We start from the raw sequence: 23,632 nt of genomic DNA, 5'->3' as shown, positions 1-23,632 counted from the left end.
TACATTCAAAATAGCATTTTACTCCGATTTTTCCGTCCTACCTCAGCATATTATCTAACACGAACATTTACAAGTCGGTTAAGAATTACTAATGCTAAAATATATACGCATAATACAGAAAAGCTTTTTGAATATCAGACTCGCTGTCGGATTCCAGTTCTTCGATTCCTCCCTGTCCGATTCCAGCTCTTCAAATGTCAGGCTCGCTGTCCGATTTGAGCTTTTCCAATGTCTTACTCGCTGCCGAATTGCAGCACCTCGGATGTCAGACTCGATGTCGAATTCAGCTCCTCGAATGCCAGACTCACTGTCGAATTCCAGCACTTCGATTCCTTCTTGACCGATTTCAGCTCTTTGAATGTCGGACTAGCTGTCGGATTCTAGCTCCCCGATTTCGTTTAGTACATTTCTAATAAACTATAAAAATGTCGGCGATATCACGTATGCTGTTACATTGTATCTGGCATTATATACTTTTTGAAACAATTAACAATGATATAAAAACGGAAGTTAGTAGATTCAAGAGTCATAAATTAATCCAGGACGTCGAACCCCCCAAAAAGTTACACTTTTCGAGCATTGTTGCCTTTTAACCTTTACTTTAATTACTGTTTTAGAGAATAAAAGCAATATAACAGAAAACTGGAAAAAATAGTTATATTTGGAAAAATCACGCGACATACGAAAGCATTCTCTTTATGTTTCGTAGCAACTGGTAACGCTGGAAATCTATATTCATCTGGTGCGACTTGCTTTTCTCTCACGTTTTGTACGTAACTTCTAACAGAGAAATGATCGCGCTCACAATCAACCTTGTACTTTTACTCAACTTAAAAATGCGTGAGTGAATGAGTAAATAAATAAATGAAAATCGCAATAGTTCATATAGTACAATTATATATGATATAGGGAATTATAATCTGGATGTTTCATAACGTGTTAAGTACTTCACGTTTCAACGTATTACGTACAAGAGCGCTAAGTTGACATGCAATATATATATCCTTCTCCGAAGTTTGTACCGGATGAACTCTGTAATATAATTGTCAACACGTCACATGGTCAAATTACACTAGTTGAAGAGAGTGACCTTGCGCGTGACAATGCAAACAAAAATCTTTTCCTTCTTACGCGTGTGTCGCCACCAGTACATATAGACAATTGCGAGGCTGTCAGTTGGCAGTCGTGTTAGGCTGAAAGGTCAAGTATCGATCAGAGAATCAATCGATTTCTCATGGCCTACATATAACAACTCTTAGTACATGTATGGAAAACCTTTGAGCGCCGTTAAAAAATCGATGTAGCTTCCACCATACCACTAGTCCCAGCGACAGAATTACATTGAATACACATTGAAGGTAGGAGGGGGCGCATCCAATTAGACCCATACAAACGCTGTATAGATGTAGACTCTGTGACGGGGTAACGTGGACAGCATACGAGTCATTTAATGGGAGTATCAAATCAATTTACATATTGCGCGTGCAACTGTTCAGCTATGAGTTATATATATTATATAATACTTTCTTGAAATTCAATATACCTGAGCTAAGAGCAAGCATGCCAGGACACTCTCATTGTGTTAACGCATTACTCACGCCTGTCGTCGCGCTCAGAAGCCACAGTGCCCTATACCGTACAGTCAGCGGAGGACGTAAGGCATTGCTACTAAATTTGAATCACTCTGTATGCAGTTGACACAATATAAATTTCCATAGTCCTAATGATTTCCAAATCAATTTGATTTATTAAGCGAATACTGTAAACACTGGTAATTTATTTAAAAAGGTATGACATTTAAGAAAAGTAGATTTGTGAATAAAAGGTTATTTAAATTACGAAAATGTAGTAATAGAATGTGTGAAGAGTTTTACGTAATTAGGCAGTGCTCTCCCAAACATGTTCCTTTTGATGATACCAAAAACCATAATAATAAAAATGCCTTCATTCTATGTACGATGTTTAAAGAAAGATAGAAGGATGAACTTGTCTGTCAAATGTAATAAGATCTTTTGGATAAAAAAAAAAGTAACATCTATGTTGTATGGTTGTGAAATATGGGGATTCACGAATATACAGAATATAGAACGTTTTTATTACAAATTGTGTAAGCTATTGCCTGGATTGAGAAAAGTACTATATGATTTATTGGGAACTAGGTATCAGCCAACGTTTAATACAATTAAAAGCTAGAATAATTAGTTACCAGTCAAGAATGTTGTCTCAAGAAAACCATGTTAACTATGTCCTTATAATCGAAAAGGTTCCGTCTTTGAGTTTTTTACGAAATATTCTAATGAGATTCACAGTTCCAGGGGGAAAATGAATTAACAATGAATAAAACTGACTGTCAAACAAAAGTTTTATGATGAACCTAAACTTAAATAGTGTTGCTTTTGTTACTTCAAATTCTGTGTGTTTTATAAAAAAAAATTTGTTTACCCAATCCTTATTCTTTGCAGCAACAAGTATGTCTGATCGACTTTGGACTTCCGACTCGTGGATTTGATCGCAAGTCCGACATTCTCCAAAACAAACCAGTTTGAGCATGCATGCCATATTTTTTGCGGTTCTTTTAAATATAGAGAGGGAAGCATCGCATAAAGGATTCCCTGAAATCAATGGGTAGTTTCCCGGTTTTACTTGCAGTTATAAATAACTACAGTATTAATTCTAACATTATATCTTAATTAGGATATATACATGTATTCTACCATTCAACGTGTTTTTGTAATTTCGTCATAATCCATATGTTACGAAAACACAGAGGCTTTACATATTTTACAAACTTATACAAAATTGGTTACATATGACTTATGACAACACAGTTTCTATATTCGATGATTAACGTCATTACGTTTCTTAAAATAAATATGTTTGACGCACTTTTTGATTTACACTCACTGTCAAATATAAATATGTGTTATGGTATGTGCGAGAAAGCATTTCTTAATCCGGAGCATTGTGATGGGTGATGGACTGGAGGTCTTGTCAGCGATCACATTACTTGGGGTTATACGAATACGTCGTGAGATAATCGTTTGATTGTCAATCATCAGTGTAATCTTACTACAAACGTAACATTCATAATAACACCTCTCAATTGATAATATCATCAGTATGTCATGACGTGTTTGAGTTAAAGGATATTCCTTTGAGTGTTTCGATCACCACCGTTTTGACTTTGTATGTTGAGTTTTAAAACGGTACATATCAAATTTAAACAGACGATAATGACATATCTCATCATGATTCAAATCCAGATCAACTGCTATATTTCAAATAGATTGGGATACTTTACTAAAACCGACCCAAGTACACAATACTAATCCCCTATAGGTGTAGAGCAATCCAAACCAAACACATCCTTCGAGGAAGTACTGGACACCTTTTATCTATTGATAGTAACAGTGATTTTGACCTTTGCCCTCCGGAACTAAAAAGAATCCCAATGAAGCAAGACGCAATGGAGGAGGTAACAGAAGCACTGTTACAACAGAACTATGTTCAACAGTAGGAGCGACGGACAGACAGCTGAGGGCGGTTAAATGGTTCACAATTGGACAAACACATTTTAGGGTGGTGTTTCTTTCTCAAACATGAACAGACACGTGTCTCTCAAAATGACTACTTTATTATATTGCTTCAAATGGAAGCCGCGATATTTCGGGGAAAGGGGAGACGGATTCGATGTGATTGTCATAACATGATTCAAATAAAGAAAGAACATTTCATATCAGAGTTTGGATATGGTTCGTATACGATTTAAAAAAAAAAAAGCATTTTTTTTGTTATTTCATTATACAAATGCCCAGCTGCCAAGGTAAAGGAATTATTGTACCACTTTAAATATGGACATGACTTCAGGACAGAGATCTCTTCAAGATACAAAACACTAAATTGTGTGAAATACGAATGATATCCATATCAACTGAATATCAATTTAAGCTACCGTTCCTAACGATGGTCAAGGGGCTGGCGCTTCTAATTTGTATAACTTCACCGATATAATATAAATCATGTGTGATCATGGTGTGACATGGTGTCAAGTTCTCAAGCAGTGCATACACATGAGACATCTCTCCAAATCCTTTAGGAGCGGCTGTATCAACAACAGCCCTACGACATGCCAGCCAGATACCAATGGCAATCATGCTGTCAGTCTTTATCAGAAATAAGTTATTCAAGTAATACAGTGAAGTTTGTATGATATCAAGACTTGATCAACATCAGAGGATTGTAGGTTCGAACTGCCACTATGTCATTGAAGATAGGCAGTTGTATCGTCCGTCAGGTAACATTAGTAGGAGATAGTTCAATTCATCATCGGTAGTGCAACAATATCCGGAAATACGGAATCGATCAGTTAATTTTCGGTTTGTTGGGAACATTATATACTTGTTATTTAAAAACGCTGAAAATCAAGCAGGTGAAAGAGGGCATGGTAATATATTCTGATATAGTGAACCATACTTAGTGATATACCAGGGAATGTACAAAAAGACCCATATATAGAGGGAGGACTAATAGCCTAACAGGTATTTGCTATATATCACTGGAATTAATTATGACGGATAAAATCATCAATCAAATGAGGAGTACCAAATTCTTCAACAGAAACCATCTTAATGGTACGACTTCATGGATAACATCATCAGATTATTCACTGTCCTTTCCTTCTAAATAGGAAACGACAGTGAAAGAAGAACAAATCAACTAAGTATCAAGACGGAACAGGTTCTTTTCAATGAGGCCACCTCAAGACATTTTTTTTTAAATTACTAAAACAGTATTCTGCATTTAGGAATTTAGCTTTGACCCGAATGAAATAACATGCTGCAGAATGGTCATCTGCTGAAGACCAAGACGGAAAGTTTATCAAGTGAGACCCAAACTACAGGTATCCATTGTATCTGTTGATGGTCAAACAGACACCGTTTTCTACGGGTAACCCTATTGATGGTCAAAAAGAAACCGTCTGCTACAGGTAACCATGTTGATGGTCAAAAAGAAATCGTTTGCTACAGGTTAATCAGTTGATGGTAAAAAACGTCTGCTACAGGGAACCTGTTGATGGTAAAAAAGAAACCGTCTGCTACAGTAAAACTTGTTGCAGGTCAAAAAATAAACCGTCTGCTACATGACAAGCTATTGATGATCAAAACGAAATCGTCTGCTACAGAGAAACCAGTTGACGGTAAAAAAAACCGTCTGCTACAGGGAAACCTATTAATGGTCAAAAAGAATCCCGTCTGTTGCATGGAAACCTGATGAAGGTCAGGAGGAAATAACGCAAAGCTTGGAGACTAAGTGGGCAACTTAAAACCCAGACGGACAGTATATCTGAGCATCACTACTTAGGTGACAGTTCCATAGTCTTTATAAAGTATATAACGTTCTGAGATTACATTATACGGATTAGCTTAAATCATTCCATATCAAATACTTACGTTTAATAAGCCAACATTTTCACTACAGTTTTTGGTCCATTTTCCCTGCTTCATTAACTTCGTCAGACCCAACTCAGATACGCTACTCCAGCTCTAAAACAACAATAAAAGTAGTGTTTAAACCAACCATAAAAATGCTTTTCATGTCTCATAGAAAATAGCAAGATACTGTATCGATATGTGTGAATAAAACCATTTTTCTTATTTATAGTTGATAAAAGGTTGTTACTTTCTAGAAGCGAGAAAAAACAATGGAAATTGAAACCACCAAGCTGTCTGTATAAGCTGCGTGCGTGTGTACTTGAGTATATCCGATCGATATGGTCAAATGTTATGGTACATCTAAAGATAAAAATGACTTTGTAATGACCTTTATATACCTATTCTTATATACTCCTCAATATAATCGGCATTGTGTGAAACAATAAATTTTCAATCTATAGGTCTTTTTACGTACATAAGTTATCATCAAATAATCGTAATGCGTAATACTCAGGCTTTTAACCTACTAAACAAAGCGCACTACAGTATGATATCAAAGTTCATTTCCGCCTTAGCAACACGAACTTTTACTCCTATGTAATTTTTCCATAAGGAAATTTAAGGTGAGAAACATTGCCGATACCGACTGCTCTAATTATCACCGTGACTAAATCAGAAGGTCATACTTGAGGATATGACGACAAAACGTAAAGGTGTGATTACACGTGTATTTCTGTTCAGTATTTTTTTCAATTCTATTTATTCCGGGAACCTTACAGCCAATAGATACACATGAATACCATACATACATAATACATATTGTTATATACATATTTTAGAGAAATATCTTATAACAGGTATGCATAATAAAGAGAGTCACGTGTAAGGCGCACTAGACATATGAAATGCAACCAAACACAAACATAATGAACTAAAACTGACAGGAGTGATCTCCTTGGTAACGTTTACCTGGTTGTAAATATATATCTTGGAATCTATTCTCAATTAATTTGTATTTTATTTTCTGTCAAGACGGCTCTCCATAGATACTGTATCCTAACCCTAAATCGGATCTAGTTCCAATTTGATATTTAAAGTCCACTCATCGTTATCTCACAACTCTGGTTCGTAGCATACTGTATTTCCAACATAACAAAAGTTAGATCTGACAGTAAGTGTGTCCCCACGACATCAGAAATTAGATTTGGCAGTGAATATGTCCATATTACACCACACGTTAGATTTGGCAGTGAATATGTCCATATTACACCATACGTTAGATTTGGCAGTGAGTGACAACGTGAGTTACAGTTGACATTAAGTGTGTCCCTACGACACCAGAAATTAGAGTTAGTAGAAGTGTGTCCCTACGACTCCAGAAATTAGAATTGGACGTGAATATCCCCACGACACCAGACGTTAGGTTTGTCAGTGTGTGCGACGGCACCAGAAGTTAGATTTGTAGTTAGTCACCTAGACACCAAACAAATATATCTGGCAGTGAATATGTTCCACGACACCAGAATTAGGGCTTGTCAGTAAGTGTCTCCCACGACATCAAATATTACTGTTGTTTATAGTGAGTGTGTCAACACGAAGTTGGAGTTACATGTAGCAGTTTGTGTGTCCGCACGACACCAGAAATTAGAGTTAGTAGAAGTGTGTTCCCACGACACCAGAAGTTGGAGTTGGCAGTTGGTGTGTCCCCACGACACCAGAAGTTGGAGTTGGCAGTAAGTGTGTCCCCACGACACCAGATATGCATGTAAGATTATACTATGTTGTCTGTCAATAATGATATTGGAAATTATATTATGTAAACAGTTACTACCGTTTCTACTTTTATTCCGATTTTATTTCCACTGGTTTTATAGGTTTACTAATACAACGCCGCCCCCAACTTTAAACTTCCGGCAGAGTGTACCCACCAATTGCAGGAACCAATCGATAGTACACGACACACATACGTGACAGCGTGCAAGCCAAATATCGATCCTTCAGATTAAATATGTCGTCCCAGCACAGACATAGCAAAGATATATAACACATACAACGTGCAATATAAGGTACAGATAATATACAACTCCGTGGTATATCTGTGATAATATACAACTACATACCGTGATATATATGTGACAACATTTTATACGGCTATCGTGGTATATCTGTGACAACATTATATACGACTAGGTATCGTGGTATACCTGTGACAACATTAATCATGACTAGGTATCGTGGTATATCTGTGACAACATTATACACGACTAGGTATCGTGGTATATCTGTGACAACATTATACACGATTAGGTATCGTGGTCTATCTGTGACAACATTAATTATGACAAGGTATCGTGGTATATCTGTGACAACATTATATACGACTAGGTATCGTGGTATATCTGTGACAACATTATATACGACTAGGTATCGTGGTATATCTGTGACAACATTATACACGACTAGGTATCGTTGTATACATGTGACAACATTATACACGACTAGGTATCGTGGTATATCTGTGACAACATTATACACGGCTAGGTATCGTGGTATACCTGTGACAACATTATATACGGCTAGGTATCGTTGTATACATGTGACAACATTATACACGACTAGGTATCGTGGTATATCCGTGACAACATTATACACGACTAGGTATCGTGATATACATGTGACAACATTGTATACGACTATATATCGTGGTATACCTGTGACAACATTATACACGACTAGGTATCGTGATATACCTGTGACAACATTATACACGACTATATATCGTGGTATACCTGTGACAACATTATACACGACTAGGTATCGTGGTATATCTGTGACAACATTATACACGATTAGGTATCGTGGTATATCTGTGACAACATTATACACGATTAGATATCGTGGTATATCTGTGACGACATTATACACGACTAGGTATCGTGATATACATGTGACAACATTATACACGACTAGATATCGTGATATACATGTATCAAATATACATACATGAATTATTTTATGGTACTGTACGATTACTTATTAATACTACGAAATGAAGAATATACGCGACAAACTCGGATTCGGATTGCTTAGCGCCACACGGACCAATGTCCTCCGGGCAACATGGTATCTATATGCTCAACTATCCATATGTATATGTATACATACAAATGTATCTATAAATAGAGCTGTGTAAGTGACCTACTGAAGAATGGACACTTGACTGACAGTGATGGAGTAGATCTAATCAGAACATGTGCACAATATTGACGACCAACTATAACATCATGGTAAACATCATTTCCAAAGTGACCCCGTCATTACATATTCAAATACTAACTCAACTCAAACAGGAGAGCGGGTTATTTTAAAAACAGATGATTTTGTTATTTTAAATGATACTGATCTCTGGGTTTGGAAATATGTCGGTAAACATATTATAAGCTTGGGGCACTTGCTGGCTGACCAACACTAATTCCTCTAACTGTACTCTCTGTTCGAGTAACGTGCGAGCCTTATCTGGAGAAGACAGCTTGCTAGAATACTGTATACGTGTATCTGTGTGGAGCAAGTTTAACATGGAGCTCCTGTATCCATACAAAATAAATTTTAAAAAAAGTTGGGATTTTTTTTTTTTTTGCAAGGGGAAAAGTCATATCTGCCATCCGGTGAAGGTTAAGTTGTACCAAATAAGGCTCCACCTAGAATCACTTTGTGTATACTCTTCATCATATTGATTTGTGTAAACAATACCTTACATCACTTTATGTATACACTACCTTACATCACTTTGTGTATACTCTACCTTACATCACTTTATGTATACACTACATTACATCACTCTGTGTATACACTACATTACATAACTTACATGTACGTCCCATGTTTTTATTTAGATGTAGACACAATATCGAGTATCTCCTGCCATGTTACGAAATGACAAGGTCAGTGCAAAATATATAGACATGCGAATAGGTTTTAAACCTGAATTTAGTAATGGATTAGTTAATCTCATAATGATACTTTATTAAAAAATTTCTTGTAAAAGTTAATTCCATATCAACATATGTCTCAGTTCGGACGTGTGGTATGAGATGTATCCACTTCTGAGCTCTACCATCAAACAATTTGACAGGTTTGTACAAATCATTTATTTATAATGTCTTTAATATAATGTCTAGTTATACAAACCTGCAACGTTTCGTCCTTCATGGACACCATGGTGGTGCCAGGAGACAATGGGGAAATCCTAAAGGGATTCGAGAGAAATCCCAAACGGCCTAAAATGTTTACCTATTCCAACATCCTCTATCACTGTCAATGATCACCGAACAAATCTGTCTCTCCAATCGCCTGTCGAGGTAATTAGGAATTGACTTATAAACACATTCACCATGTCCAATAAAACGGCGAGAATAATCAATCTTTTTCGTCGTATACAGTTCATTAGTGGTGTAGAGCGTACGCAATGTCAGCCAAAGCCCTTCAATAGTCCTCCGCCTGAACGCTGGCCAACGTTCTTCTGTATATGTCCACCTCCGATTAGGTTTTAAAAGGATTTCGGACGTATAATGTCTTTTAGGAACTAACAGGTAAGAAAGCATCTTACAACAAACTATTAAGGGCACGCATTTGTAATGCAAAAATATTACTGAAGGAAGGACATCTTACATTAAAGATATATCATCACACTGTAGTAGCCGAGGTAAGATAGACTTGATACAATCCTACGTAAGATAGACTTGATACAATCCTACGTAAGATAGACTTGATACAATCCTACGTAAGATAGACTTGATGTCGGCCTACGTAAGATAGACTTGATATAATCCTACGTAAGATAGACTTGATATAATCCTACATAAGATATGATTGATATAATCCTACGTAAGATAGACTTGATACAATCCTACGTAAGATAGACTTGATACAATCCTACGTAAGATAGACTTGATACAATCCTACGTAAGATAGACTTGATATAATCCTACGTAAGATAGACTTGATATAATCCTACATAAGATATGATTGATATAATCCTACGTAAGATAGACTTGATACAATCCTACGTAAGATAGACTTGATATAATCCTACGTAAGATAGACTTGATATAATCCTACGTAAGATAGACTAGATATAATCCTACGTAAGATAGACTTGATATAATCCTACGTAAGATAGACTTGAGATAATCCCATGTAGATAGACTTGATATAATCCTACGTAAGATAGACTTGATATAAGCCTACGTAAGATAGACTTGATATAATCCTACGTAAGATAGACTTGATATAACCATACGTAAGATAGACTTGATATAATTCTACATAAGATAGACTTGATATAATTCTACGTAAGATAGACTTGCTATAATCCTACGTGAGATAGACTTGATATAATCCTACGTAAGATAGACTTGATATAAGCCTACGTAAGATAGACTTGATATAAGCCTACATAAGATATGATTGATATAATCCTACGTAAGATAGACTTGGTATAAGCCTACGTAAGATAGACTTGATATAAGCCTACGTAAGATAGACTTGATATAAGTCTACTTAAGATAGACTTGATATAAGCCTACGTAAGATAGACTTGATGTAATCCTACGTAAGATAGACTTGATATAATCATACGTAAGATAGACTTGATGTAATCCTACGTAAGATAGACTTGATATAATCCTACGTAAGATAGACTTGATATAATCCTACGTAAGATAGACTTGATATAATCCTACGTAAGATATACTTGATATAAGTCTACGTACGATAGACTTGATATAAGCCTATGTAAGATAGACTTGATATAATACTACGTAAGATAGACTTGATATACGCCTACGTAAGATAGACTTGATATAAGTCTACGTACGATAGACTTGCTATAATCCTACGTAAGATAGACTTGATATAAGTCTACGTACGATAGACTTGATATAATCCTACGTAAGATAGACTTGATATAATCCTACGTACGATAGACTTGCTATAATCCTACGTAAGATAGACTTGATATAAGCCTACGTAAGATAGACTTGCTATAATCCTACGTAAGATAGACCTGGTATAAGCCTATGTAAGATAGACTTGATATAATCCTACGTAAGATAGACTTGATATAAGCCTATGTAAGATAGACTTGATATAATCCTACGTAAGATAGACTTGATATACGCCTACGTAAGATTGACTTGATATAAGCCCATGTAAGATAGACTTGATATAATCCTACGTAAGCTAGACTTGATATAAGTCTACGTACGATAGACTTGATATAATCCTACGTAAGATAGACTTGATATAATCCTACGTACGATAGACTTGCTATAATCCTACGTAAGATAGACTTGATATAAGCCTACGTAAGATAGACTTGCTATAATCCTACGTAAGATAGACCTGGTATAATCCTACATAAGATATGTTTGATATAATCCTACGTAAGATAGACTTGATATAATCCTACGTAAGATAGACTTGATATAATCCTACGTAAGATAGACTTGATATAAGCCCATGTAAGATAGACTTGATATAAGCCCATTAAGAAAATTTGCGGATGTCCTTTGCGAAAACGCGACGTCGAGGAAGCGAAATTATGACGGCGAGAGCGCTAGATTAATCTCGCGTTTCGCCGTCACGTTTTCGCGTTCTCGCGTTTTCACTCTTTCGCATTCTCGCGTTTCTGGTTCCTTGCCGTTGCGTTTTCACATTCTCGCGTTTTCGACCGAAGATCAAAAGAGCGAGAATTCGAAATTTGATATTTGACCCTAACGAGCCACCATATACACGTGTTTGGTTGATGGTGTGTGTTCTGACATCATCTTATTAGACGTTATGCAACAAATTTAATAAATCAGTTACGCTTCGCATGACACCAATCAGAAAATAGTATATGTGAACAACTTTAAATCCGATAAAACAGAGTTGAAAAGTATATCTTAAACAGCCAAATATAAGGATAATCTCTGAAACCACCATAATAATGGAGGGGCGAGACTTATCGCGAACTAATGGAGATAGGGATATATTTTCCATTGATTAGTAAATTTCTAGTCATTATTTGCTCTTTATTCTCTACTTATCATTGGTGTCGTTCATTACAGTCTCTCTAAATTCTATCACTAGGGCGTTGGCGATTGGCAGGAACGTTGTATCGCAATCTGTTAACTATATTTCAAAACTGTGAAAGGTTAAAGGTTAATGTTACAAGTACGAAGATGCAACAGTTTTTCATCAACGTTAGAATGTGCCGCCGGACATTGGCTAGGGATCCAAGGTCACAGTATACGTAGTATATACCAGGTAGAGTGGGTAGGCCCTTTGTGTCCTGGTCGCGAGCCTGGGCGTTAAGTGGCCGTGTAACAATACACGGATGGATCATTTAGGTACCAACAACGTGAGGCAGCCTCGTTTGTATACACCTGGCACTAATTAGAGCTAACAAATAACGTAGCTGACCCATTACAGCCCCGATCGATTGTTGTATGGATTCATCCTCTCCACACACACCAGCGTACAGGGCCAACACAGTCATCAGAGTGAGCATAGTCCACACCTTGGATGGACTAGAGAGCAGATAGGTACACACTCTCAGTAACTAAACACTAGATAGGTACACCCCCCCCCCCCCCCCCCCCCCCAGTAACTAAACACTAGTTAAGTACACACTCTCAGTAACTAAACACTAGTTAGGCACACACTCCCAGTAACTAAACACTAGTTAGGCACACACTCCAAGTAACTAAACACTAGATAGGTACACACTTTTAGTAACTAACCACTAGTTAGGTACACACTTTTAGTAACTAACCACTAGATAGGTACACACTTTTAGTAACTAACCACTAGATAGGTACACACTTTTAGTAACTAACCACTAGTTAGGTACACACTTTTAGTAACTAACCACTAGTTAGGTACACACTCTCAGTAACTAAACACTAGTTAGGTACACACTCCCAGTAACTAAACACTAGTTAGGTACACACTCTCTGTAACTAAACACTAGTTAGGTACACACTCCCAGTAACTAAACACTAGTTAGGTACACACTCCCAGTAACTAAACACTAGTTAGGTACACACTCCCAGTAACTAAACACTAGTTAGGTACACACTCTCAGTAACTAAACACTAGTTAGGTACACACTCTCAGTAACTAAACACTAGTTAGGTACACACTCTCAGTAACTAAACACTAGTTAGGTACACACTTTTAGTAACTAACCACTAGTTAGGTACACACTCCCAGTAACTAAACACTAGTTAGGTACACACTCTCTGTAACTAAACACTAGTTAGGTACACACTCTCAGTAACTAAACACTAGTTAGGTACACACTCCCAGTAACTAAACACTAGTTAGGTACACTCTCCAAGTAACTAACCACTAGATAGGTACACACTCTCAGTAACTAAACACTAGATAGGTACACACTCCCAGTAACTAACCACTAGTTAGGTACACACTCCCAGTAACTAAACACTAGTTAGGTACACATTCTCAGTAACTAAACACTAGTTAGGTACACACTCCCAGTAACTAAACACTAATTAGGTACACATTCTCAGTAACTAAACACTAGTTAGGTATACACCCTCAGTAACTAAACACTAGTAAGGTACACACTCTCTGTAGTGAACTTCTTAGTGAACATTGAAGTTATGTACAAATGCATTACCAGTGACTTCCAGAAGAGACTGGGTGACGGCAGGCAAAGAACATGTTGTAGACGCTGGAAAGACAGAGGACGACTAGGATCAGACTAGTACCGCGGTATTGTGGGGTAACGTTCATCGTCATGCTATCCATGAGGATGCAACCTACAATCAGCAAGAGTTCGAGTCTTGCGGATCCACCACGCGAAAACGAAGTGTCAACCAGAGGAGCGACAGCAGAAGAGGATAGACCTATTATTTGTTGAGATGAAGGTTCACACGAAGGAGAGGCACCTTTCAGCTGAGGATTTCTCCACCGCTGTACCACCACAGCGAGACATCACGAGTTTATCTGGGAGTGATGACAAATGAGAGGGGTGGGGTGGACCAACAGCGGAGAGAAGGAAGGAAATGAAGTGGCCACGAATAGGTGACAGGAGCACAAGGAAGTAACTTGATCATTTAGACGACGTATTGGAAATGACACTGCAAGGAGGAGAAGAAAGATCGAATCCCTGTCAACAATCCCATACACCCTGGGTGTGTTAGAGGCTTGGAATAGTGGAACAGAAAAGACTAGACACAGAATTCATACCAAACAGAAGGGAAAGGGAATCATCAGACTGCAAACTGAACAGATGATAGGTCAGACTGCAAACTGAACAGATAACAGGAGATAACTATCACAGAGATAATAAGATAACGGCAGCTGCGAGAGGATATCTGGAAACAACTTAGCACGTCCCAAATCACATCAAAGGCTCATCGGGGGCTACTTCCAAACTATATGATATCGGCAGTACTGGAAGATGCTATTACATGGGCAAGAATGCAGTTGGAAACCATTAAGCCGAGGAGCTTGGTCATCAAAAGAGACAAGGTATCAGGAGAAGTTCACTTAGAAGATCCCGAGGGGCGGCATCTTGCCCATGGTGAACAATCCGATCAAGTGATCAGGGAAGTGGTTTCATGCAATTTGAACGATGCCAACGAAACAAGAAATTGCAAGCACAATTGTAGGAAGGACTGGAGAAAATGGACAAGACTGGACTACCAGGGACAATTCGTGTGTGGATCTACAAACAGAGGCTTCTACCTCGACTGGCATGGCCTCTCACTGGCATGGCCTCTCACTCTGTCGTGTTGGTTATCTCGTTTACAAAATGACTAAAATAAGGTTTCAACAGGGGCCTCGTCACATCAATTACAGGTTGTTGTATTAATGTTTGATATTTCCGATGTGAACATAGCAATTATAAAAATGCACACATACCAATATTTGTAAATTGCAAACAGAAATCCAGACATGGTGTTTGCTTAGGGGGCATATCTATATTCATAGATTCATATTTATGCACAGGTCCATTTACAATAAATTTTAGAATAATGGGAAATAAAACCCTTGGTCTTTAGAGATATAATATCATTGTATTTGATATTTTCAGATGACCTTTGATGCAGGTTTGGCCGTTTTGATCAGCCAAATTAGTGCGGAGAATACACGACAGTAGAGTAAAGAGGAGTGAATATTCGTCCTCATCTGACAAATGCATTTTAAAAATATTAGTAAAATAATATCTAGCCCCAGGGTAAAACAGCTCACAATAGTCCTATCACACGATTCACTGGACATTGCATGTACAGTAACAAAATATTGGTACGGGTACGTCAAAATGTTTAGTTGGCTAATAGCTAATTTTGAACAAGTTCTTACCATTTCTGTTTCTACAAATTTTGTTGAAGATGTAAAAGGATAAGGCGGCATCAGGTAAAGACTACATCAGCCTTCTCCGTATAACTTCGGTATAACAAAGGTCAGGGATATTATCAGACAAATATAAAAACAATACATAGTGTGCATCAGTGTCCCGACCAGACCAGATATACAATACATATAGTGTGTCTCCATGTCCCCACCAAACCAGATATACAATATATATAGTACGTCTTCACGTCCTCACCAAACCAGATATACAATATATAGTACGTCTCCATGTCCCCACCAAACCAGATATACAATATATATAGTACGTCTTCATGTCCCCACCAAACCAGATATATAACGTCTCCATGTCCCCACCAAACCAGATATCCAATATATATAGTACGTCTCCATGTCCCCACCAAACCAGATATACAATATATATAGTACGTCTTCATGTCCCCACCAAACCAGATATATAACGTCTCCATGTCCCCACCAAACCAGATATACAATATATATTGTATGTCTCCATGTCCCCACCAAACCAGATATACATGTACAATATATATAGTACGTCTTCATGTCCACATCAAACCAGATATACAATATATATGGTACGTCTCCATGTCCCCACCAAACCAGATATACAATATATATAGTACGTCTCCGTGTCCCCACCAAACCAGATATACAATATACATAGCACGTCTCCATGTCCCCACCAAACCAGATATACAATATATATAGTACGTCTTCATGTCCCCACCAAACCAGATATATAACGTCTCCATGTCCTCACCAAACCAGATATACAATATATATAGTACGTCTCCATGTCCCCACCAAACCAGATATACAATATATATAGTACGTCTTCATGTCCCCACCAAACCAGATATATAACGTCTCCATGTCCCCACCAAACCAGATATATGGCACATATAGTACGTCTCCACGTCCCCACCAAACCAGATATACAATATATATAGTACGTCTCCATGTCCCCACCAAATCAGATATACAATATATATAGTACGTCTCCATGTCCCCACCAAACCAGATATACAATATATATAGTACGTCTCCATGTCCCCACCAAACCAGATATACATTACATATAGTACGTCTCCATGTCCCCACCAAACCAGATATATAACGTCTCCATGTCCCCATCAAACCAGATATAGTACGTCTCCATGTCCTCACCAAACCAGATATACAATATATATAGTACGTCTCCATGTCCCCACCAAACCAGATATACAATATATACAGTACGTCTCCGTGTTCGACCAGATATACAATATATATTGTATGTCTCCATGTCCCCACCAAATCAGATATACAATATATATAGAACGTCTCCATGTCCCCACCAAACCAGATATACAATATATATAGTACGTTTCTTTGTCCCCACCAGACCAGATATACAATACATATAGTACGTCTCCATGTCCCCACCAAACCAGATATACAATATATATAGTACGTCTCCGTGTCCCCACCAAACCAGATATACAATATATATGTAGTACGTATTCATGTCCCCACCAAACCAGATATATAACGTCTCCATGTCCCCACCAAACCAGATATAGTACGTCTCCATGTCCCCACCAAACCAGATATACAATAGATATAGTACGTCTCCATGTCCTCACCAAACCAGATATACAATATATATAGTACGTCTCCATGTCCCCACCAAACCAGATATACAATATATATAGTACGTCTCCATGTCCCCACCAAACCAGATATAGTACGTCTCCATGTCCCCACCAAACCAGATATAGTACGTCTCCATGTCCCCACCAAACCAGATATACAATATATATAGTACGTCTCCATGTCCCCACCAAACCAGATATATTACACATATACTACGTCCCCACGTCCCCACCAAACCAGATATACAATATATATAGTACATCTCCATGTCCCCACCAAACCAGATATACAATACATATCGTGCGTCTCCGTGTTCGACTGGATATACAATATATATAGTACGTCTCCATGTCCCCACATAACCAGATATAGTTTGTTTCCGTGTCCCCACCAGACCAGGTATTGTGTGTGTCCGTGTCCCCACCAGACCAGGTATTGTGTGTATCCGTGTTCCCACCAGACCAGGTATTGTGTGTGTCCGTGTCCCCACCAGACCAGGTATTGTGTGTGTCCGTGTCCCCACCAGACCAGGTATTGTGTGTGTCCGTGTCCCCACCAGACCAGGTATTGTGTGTGTCCGTGTCCCCACCAGACCAGGTATTGTGTGTGTCCGTGTCCCCACCAGACCATATATATACAAGTCAGTTAAATCAAAGCCTTTAGAGTCAGTAATGTACTATAATCTACATTGTAATAAAAACACAAGTATTTCTCCATCATATTCATAACATCCACAAATTAACGTATTTATATTTAAGAGGTCATTAACAACGTCTTCGTTATTCAACTGATTCCTAAGTAAAAATCTTGAATGTTTCGATAGTGAGCAAATAAAAATAACGTACCGCGCGATCCTCACCGAGGCGACAAGTACATATTGGAGAATCTTTTAAATTATTAAGAAAAGAGATCAGAGCTCAAACTGCGGGTTGTCATACTAAGTTGACACAATTACATTCATATTTCGACTGCCATTTTTGTGCAAATCTTTTTGTTGTAGCAGAGACAGTTTCATCATTTCCGAAAAGTAGGGCTTTACATTGTGTTTTTTTGTGATCGGTTAAAAGATATCAATTTGACTTGATATGTGAATTTAAGTGAATTCTACTGTTTTGACTATTTACAGTACAAATCTTAACAATAACTTCCAAATACATGTATTTTGCGAGACATGTATGGATACTTGCTTAATTGACAAAAATATTATTTTCTCTAATTATGGAAGTTGTAACTTTAAACTGTTCATTTAACTCGGTATAGCCTTCAAATTACCCATAAACTTTTTTGTAATGGCAAATACTCATTTTTTTTTTATCATTTTCTTTAGATTTAACGCTTTAGATAAAAGTTCTGCTTTTAACAAATTTCTTTATATTTAGCAGATCAGAAGAATATAATTTCTTTGTGTTAATCCGCCAAAACCAATGTTAAATGTGTGTGCTTCCCTTTTTGTGACAATATCATGTGTGTTATGTTTTCACGTTTCGGAGCCATAAACCAAAAGTGATGATTTTAGTGATCAATCAATCAAAAAAGGTGAAATTTTGGCTTTTCATGAAGCGCAAGAAATACATATTTTCAAAATAGTTGTTGAATAAGATGTTTTGTAATTCTTGTGAAACGAATTCTTCAAACATCTGTAACACAATTGTTTATTCACAGTATCATTACCAAGTTCTTGTGACAAACACACAGTGATCGATTAGTATCCTCTGTTAATACAATTATCTAATCTGTATCATCGACTGGCCCCGTGATTTCGTTTGTCCGGAGGCACTATGTACCGAGGGGTTCTCCTTCTCTCCCTGCTACTGAAATATCTGCTTCTGCCCTCCAACTATAAAACAAACACTAACTTTTATCCTCTTCATCAACTACATGTATCCAGTAACTTCCTGCCCCGTGTGGCCGATCATCTTGTACTACTGTTACCTAATCATATCGAGATGTTTACTCGAGATCCTTATGTCATACCTCTAATCTGTACGAAGACCGTCTGCCAGACAGTGGGAGATAGCACACCTGTAACGTTAATCCTAACCAGAGATAGCATTGCCCTATTCCGCAAACAAACGTAATAATTACCCATAAGTCAATAAATGAATTATAAGCCCTGGCTTTTCAGATGCATGTTTGCTTTTAAGGTTGACAATGCAAACTTCGCTTAATATAACAAAAAAAAATTAAACAAGATCAAAACGAGACTTGAACGCGGTGGCCACTAAAGAGTACATCCGTAAATTCTCTAAAAGTACTAGGAAAATCGTTACTATACTGGCCGCTCTACATAAACAGTTGCACGGTATCTCTCTCAGATGTTGCAAGGCATACCATGAAGTATTTTAAGCATTGATATTAATTTCTTCCTTAACAAATTCTTTATATGTTTTATGATGGGAGGTACCTCAGCAATCCTGCGTTGACCCCAGTAGTAATGTTCTCATTCCAGTACATATGTACGTAATTCACGTTCAAATATCAATTCCCACGCAGAGAATTACAAAGGTAAACGTTCAATTCAAGCACAATAATTATTAAAATGAATTGACACAAAAAGCTACGTCAAGTGAAAAGTGAAAGTGCGATCTTTAACAAAACAATTTTAAGCTTAGTCTAGGTCAAGCAGACTCTTCTTGACTATGACACACGCCAAACGTTTTATTGAGCGAATCTAACTAGACAGTCGGAACTCATTTGCAGCTTTCCTTTAAAATACACTATCACCACGTGTAATGGAGTTTTAGAGATGCAAAAAGGCACAGGTCACACTCCAGTCGTTATGGTAGAAAAAAGTCGTCTGCAGCATCCGGAGAACGAGGTTTTCAAAATGATGAAGAATAGGAATGTGACCGAGAAACAAACATGTCAGGACAAAATACTAAAAACAAATAATAAAAAGACGACCGACAGTTGGTGGAAGCGGAACAACACAGTATCAAAAACTTTTAAACAAAAATGGTTTTCGGAATTTGAATGACTGAAAAAAATGACGATGCTCATACTGATATTGTACTTTGGTATCTGTACAGTCACGTTGCATTGTAAAACATCGCTATTCAGTGTTTGTAATAATAACCAAATATGTTGACGATAGAATGGTGATTGGGTATTACTCAACAAAAACAGTCTTTGACACAGAAATACACAATATACTTGTGCACAGGTACTTGTGCAGAGGGTATGTGTCAAGTTTTCCAAGTAAAATAACAGTTTTGACAATAGTGAACTTACTGATACAGCGATTAATTAAAAAAACAAAACAATGATCTTGAAAGTTGTTAAGTGTGCTTTTTTTTTTTTTTTTTTTTAATTCTATTTTCGATAAGTTAAATATGAAAAGTATCATATCAGTACTCATATGATACATCATTTTCAGACACAAAATTATTGTACACTCACATTTTAACTTCATATCCCAGTTTTTAACTTCATAAACCCACTTTTGGGACACCTGGGGCACAGAAACCCCTTGTTATCACAAAAACTAAAATGAGTGGAAACACTGAGCAGCTTCTAAATGAACAGACTCAAACAGTTGTTAGATTGTTTCGTTCAGTTTTCCCACATGAGTTTCAATATTCCAATTAAGGTATCATATATGTTTAAAATCTGGAGACTCGTCTTTGATTTAATTTAATACATTTACCCTTTAAAGGCTCTCATATAGATATAGTTTACAAGATGAATCAATTTGCCATGTTTATAAGTAGAAAGAGATTTCACTTGGCTATAACCAATCACGATGGTCGCCTCATTGGTAGACTGATGTCAATATTAACTTGATGGAAATAACAAATTGGCATTGAAGTTAGTATTATAAAGACTTGGGGCTATAGAAACATTCAGAGAGGAATGTACTGTAGATTTTGGGTACAAAACGTATCATGTCTTACTTTTTAAAAGTGTACTGGTCATTATGTTAAAGTACAAAACATCTCATGAAGTTTATGGTTGGGTGCGTAACGTCTCATTTTAACCTTTAAACTTTAGTGAGTTACTGTTTGGGTACACAACATCTCATGTCTACCTCTATAGTCTATACAATAGTAATTCCATATCACTCTATACCAGTTAGTAAGTTAATGTTTCACAATATATATCGACATGTTATACGGCATTTAGAGGACTATATCATTCAGTCACACAGACATGTACATTGTATGTACGTATGTATGCTGTAACATGATAATATTAAGTATTTTCATCTGAATCCCTACATATGTGTAGGCCATGCAAGTTTCCGTTTTAGCGGAAACCGGAAGTAATTGTCATGATCGAACCCCTCAGTTTCATAAAACACACAATGTAGTGTACGGTGTAACTTACAATGTTGTAATAAGTACGACCTTGGTATACTTATGAATCGCCTAAGTAACTGTAAATTTGAGGCTAAAATGTGTCCATGGTCTGGCATATGTATCGCCTATCTAAAACCGAAATTACTATATCACAAATAGGACACAAGTTCGATATCATAATAATCTACTTTCTTTATGATAGTTTATCATTGCGGCTGTTTGAGAGTGAGCTAGACAAGGTAAGTAGAATACTTAGATATCGAATGGACATGTACATCTCAGGACGAGTTTCTTTACTTAGATATCGAATGGACATCTCAGGACAAGTTTCTTTACTTAGATATCGAATGGACATCTCACAACACGTTTCTTTACTTAGACATCGAATTTCCAGTCACTTCGCCCAGCAATTAGTATTGAATCCGATGACAGGTATAAAAGAATTATTGATTTGTTTCCGAAATCGGGACCTTTTTGGTAAACATGGATAACACATGGCCAACGTAACCTCTGACAGCAGTATGTCCGACTTGTCTTATGTTGGTAGCTCGTCTCCACAACGTTACCTCTGACAGCAGTATGTCCGACTTGTCTTATGTTGGTAGCTCGTCTCCACAACGTTACCTCTGACAGCAGTGTGTCCGACTTGTCTTATGTTGGTAGCTCGTCTCCACAACGTAACCTCTGATGTTGGGAGGTTGGTTCTAGGACAAAACTCACTTTGAGTTTGTATTTACTATTTACTACAAAAACACTGAACATGTATTGAAAATCTACCCTAACTTCCGTCATTTTGAGAAATTCATGTCACCAATTAAAATGTTCTCCACTCTTTAAAATTACCCGCACCATTTTATTATTTCCCATATCATACTTCCTCCCATTCCTTGCCGATTCTATCCATCCCTCCTTCCCTTTATACATTTAACGACCCTCCGATTTCTGCCGCCAAGAAAGTACCTCTGGCTTATTTTACAGTCCGTGTCTTCATTCCTTCATGACAATGCCTCCAAAGTATACAGGATTCCTATTGTGTTACCACCCTCCCTTCCCTCTCCAAAGTATACAGGATTCCTATTGTGTTACCATCCTCCCTTCCCTCTCCAAAGTATACAGGATTCCTATTGTGTTACCACCCTCCCGTCCCTCACCAAAGTATACAGGATTCCTATTGTGTTACCACCCTCCCTTCCCTCTCCAAAGTATACATGATTTCTATTGTGTAACCAACCTCCCTTCCCTCTCCAAAGTATACATGATTTCTATTGTGTTACCACCCTCCCTTCCCTCTCCAAAGTATACAGGATTCCTATTGTGTTACCACCCTCCCGTCCCTCTCTAAAGTATACAGGATTTCTATTGTGTAACCACCCTCCCGTCCCTCACCAAAGTTAAAAAGATCCTATTTTTAAAACCACCCCCCTTCCCCTCTCCAAAGTATCAAATTCCTTTTGTGTAAACCCCCCCCCTTCCCCTCTAAGTTCGGCCCCCATTGTTTAAACCCCTCCCTTCCCTCTCCAAAGTATACAGAATTCCTATTGTGTTACCACCCTCCCTTCCCTTTCCAAAGTATACAGGATTTTTTCAGTTTTAAATTTTTTTTATTCATCCTTTTGCATATAACAAGTACATGAAATACATAGAAAAAAAAAACATCAGTTATAGATACAGTTTTGCAGCAGCACAATATCATTTTTGAGAAGAGTATCAAGGTAAAATGAGTGGTATCCCTAATACAACTTTTAAAAAATGTGAAATTGTAATTTTAATTTAAACAATGTTTAAGGTAAAAAATGAAATTTATTGAACAATTTGGATAAAATTTATTTTTTTTAATTAAGTTTTTTTTTTCCCCCCCCT

At 37.3% G+C, this 23,632-nt stretch overlaps 1 protein-coding gene across 6 annotated transcripts in view; it reads right to left on the bottom strand.

Annotated features, from left to right (window-relative positions):
* LOC117325217 (regulator of G-protein signaling 17-like) overlaps positions 1-23,632 on the bottom strand; it is a 76,497-nt gene that overhangs the window by 46,182 nt on the left and 6,683 nt on the right. For all 6 annotated transcript variants that reach the window (XR_004532218.1, XR_004532219.1, XM_033881303.1 and 3 more), the window contains exon 2: positions 5,451-5,543. Coding sequence is in view for 4 of the 6 variants with exons in the window: in XM_033881303.1 (XP_033737194.1) it covers positions 5,451-5,504 (54 nt within the window). In the remaining 2 variants the exon portion in view is untranslated. The remainder of the gene's footprint in view (positions 1-5,450; positions 5,544-23,632) is intronic.

Source organism: Pecten maximus, chromosome 4 (assembly GCF_902652985.1).
Source record: "Pecten maximus chromosome 4, xPecMax1.1, whole genome shotgun sequence".
NCBI classification, from domain to species: Eukaryota; Metazoa; Mollusca; class Bivalvia; order Pectinida; family Pectinidae; genus Pecten; species Pecten maximus.
The sequence above is the reverse complement of the archived record's forward strand: the minus strand, read 5'-3'. Positions and strand labels throughout refer to the sequence as shown.